We start from the raw sequence: 2,684 nt of genomic DNA, 5'->3' as shown, positions 1-2,684 counted from the left end.
AAGAGGATGTCTATAAAATACTATCCTTGAAAAGTGTATTAAACACCTAGTACCAGCCTGATCAGTCTGTCCTGTATTGAGCTGAATGAGTCTCTGGTTGACTGAGTAGTTGTGTCAATAAAATATTGTCACGTTATTAGTTTATCTCGGCATAAGAAAAATATAAACGTTCTTTGCTTTACGTTTTAGGATTATTTTGCTTTTTTTCCCCCATTCTTCTGTTTCATTGAAATGTCACTGTAGTCTGCAGATTATGTGCACCAGATTGCGATGTCCATAACATTTTACTACTTCTGCTCCAAGCCCTATTGCCAGTTTTTGCAGTCTATAGTAGAGAAGAAAAATTATATTTCAGTGTTTCAACCCCCATGAAGGTGCAGACTACTATTGGAAAGAATAGACTGTCAGTAGCTCTTGACCTGTAGGTGAATCCACATGCACAGGGATTTTTAACCTCACCACGTTCTTCCATAGAGCATGCCAGGATTGACCATACCATTGCTATAGTCTACACTTGAAGCGTCCATTTGTGCTATGTTGGCCACCTGATTATGAAGGGATTGTGGACTAGGGGACATTTCTTCTAAATCTGGGGCTTGGTTTATGGAGTTAACCTGTTGATTCTGGTGCGAGTGTACAGAGCTGTTAGAAGAAGACAGTACGCCGTTGGAGCTGTTCTGCTGTTGCTGCGTTACTTGTCCAGTTGTTGAACTATTGGAACTATTTTGACACGGCTTGCCATCTTTTACAAGGACCGGCACTGCCACTCGGCGAGGTGATTGTTGTTGGCACAAGTTACTTTCTTGCTGAAGTTGTTGTGTGACTTTGTCTTTTGCTTGTCTTTTCATTTTGTACCTGTGATTCTGGAACCAGATCTTTACTTGAGTAGGGGTAAGGTGAATCATGCTGGCTAGGTGTTCTCTTTCAGGTGCTGAGAGATACTTCTGTTGCTTGAACCTCCTTTCCAGCTCATACACTTGAGCCTGAGAGAAAAGAACTCTTCTCTTCCTTCTAGGAGCTGCATGAAGAGGAGCCATTGATTTGGCGGCTTCTGCTATACCTTGTAAGGTGCCCATTCCGGCCATGTTCATACCAGTAGATGGTCCCATAAATCTAGAAACTGACATACATGCAATTAGCTTGTTGACATTGCAAGTCCTTCATCCAGCATTTCACTTGACCTAAATTTCGCTTTAGTCTCAATATTAATATGTGAGATATTTATGCCAGATACCCTAACTATGAACAACAGTTTAAGATAATTTAATAGACATAAGGAAAAAAAGCTGTACTCACTTGTAGAATATCTGGGGTCCGGGTTGGTTCCATACCAGCCGGTAGCTGCTGCGCTATTCCTCATGGTATCTTGATAAGTAGAGATATCTCCCATATTGCTAATGCTTCCATTGCAGTAACCACCCATTGCACCATGTGAAAACTGAGAAACACCGTGTGGCATGTGATATGTGGTGGTCACTGTGGCATTATGGCCCATGGAGTGCTGCTGCATCCCGGTCTGGGAGACGTGAGTCTGTCTATACGCTAGAGAGGTGCTCAGGTTACCAGTGTTGTCCATGCCACCAAACTTCTTGTAGCTCTCTTCAATGGGACTCAGGATATCGGTCACTGAAAAGGGTGTAGTATGCTTTGGGCTCAACGACATGGTTCAGCGACCAAGCAGGTAAAAAACTGATGATCTGATCAGCCTTGTGTAGTGTCAATTCTTTCTCCTTATGGATGTTGTCTACGTAAGAGAGTGCTTGGAGGACGCCTGAGATCCGATTGATCGCCTTACAAAGTAGGCGAGACCTAAGCTCTCTTATCTCGGGTTTATTTTAGCCTGTAGCCAGGTTTACAACACTCACTGAAGTGGGAGGGAAGGGGGAGGCCTGGGAGGGGCAACAGGAGACCATCACACAATACTCATTCACACATTTTCAAGATAATTGACTAAAGATGCAGTTACTTTCCTAATGAAGACCCTAATGTAAGCCAGCTAGAGTCATTCCTGGAAGCACATTCCTGGGCCAGGGATGTAAATGACTCTCAACATCTATGAATAATCAAGAGTAGACACCTGCTAGTAATGGTAAAATAGTTTGACATCTCTACCTGCTGAGAAACTAAACCATAGAAAAGAAAGAAGCCTTGTACAGCATCTTAAGTATTAAGAGACACCAAGGAGAACATTCACCCTCAAAAAGTAAGTATATTTTTCGTATTTCTTCCTAATGGTAGCCACCAAAATGTTATGTCTCAAGAACAAACATTGGCACTCACTACCAGCAACAAGTTGTGCTAGTGTTTGCTCAGTGCATTCCTCAGTCATTTAGCCATTGAATCTTCACCTTACTTATTGTTTCCAGATCTCGTACACAGTCCTGTATACAGTGCTGAAGGAGAGTGGTGTACGACTTAAACTACTATACGTAAAGTATTCATATATGTTCCCATCTAGTATCGTGGGTGATGTATGCTTAGTTCTGTAATAGGAATAATGGTAATGAATTCACTTAATTTGTAGCTAACTGTAATACAACTATTTTACACTTTATATCTTAGTGCAACAGCATGGAAATTGAAATATTTTAATAACATTTTATTGGCAAAATAGGTAAAATTAAAAGTAGGAAAAATGTTTATATCTAGAGTGCATTTTCGGTACTAGAGAGGTAAAGCGTCAG

General features: G+C 41.2%; 1 protein-coding gene across 2 annotated transcripts; it reads right to left on the bottom strand.

Moving 5' to 3' along the window:
• Positions 1-455: 455 nt before the first annotated feature.
• Positions 456-1,663, bottom strand: NKX2-4 (NK2 homeobox 4). 2 transcript variants are annotated; one of them, XM_066594531.1, is made up of 3 exons: positions 1,297-1,663; positions 665-1,120; positions 456-595 (listed from the first exon to the last, which is right to left on the bottom strand). In XM_066594531.1, the coding sequence occupies exons 1-3, from the start codon at positions 1,661-1,663 to the stop codon at positions 456-458; spliced, it is 963 nt and encodes a 320-aa protein (XP_066450628.1). The 2 variants fall into 2 exon arrangements, with proteins under 2 accessions (XP_066450628.1, XP_066450627.1); XM_066594530.1 differs by having other exon boundaries at positions 456-1,120.
• Between the last annotated feature and the right edge of the window lie 1,021 nt (positions 1,664-2,684).

This window comes from Eleutherodactylus coqui, chromosome 3 (genome assembly GCF_035609145.1).
Source record: "Eleutherodactylus coqui strain aEleCoq1 chromosome 3, aEleCoq1.hap1, whole genome shotgun sequence".
NCBI lineage: Eukaryota > Metazoa > Chordata > Amphibia > Anura > Eleutherodactylidae > Eleutherodactylus > Eleutherodactylus coqui.
Note: the sequence above shows the minus strand (reverse complement) of the source record. Positions and strands in the feature narration are given on the sequence as shown.

Bases quoted from the DNA above. Each gene is read 5' to 3' on its own strand.
- NKX2-4 (XM_066594530.1), bottom strand. From the start codon at position 1,663: ATGTCGTTGAGCCCAAAGCATACTACACCCTTTTCAGTGACCGATATC. The intron at 1,121-1,296 runs GTGAGTACAGCT...CATGTATGTCAG, and splicing joins GGACCCCAGATATTCTACAA to TTTCTAGATTTATGGGACCA.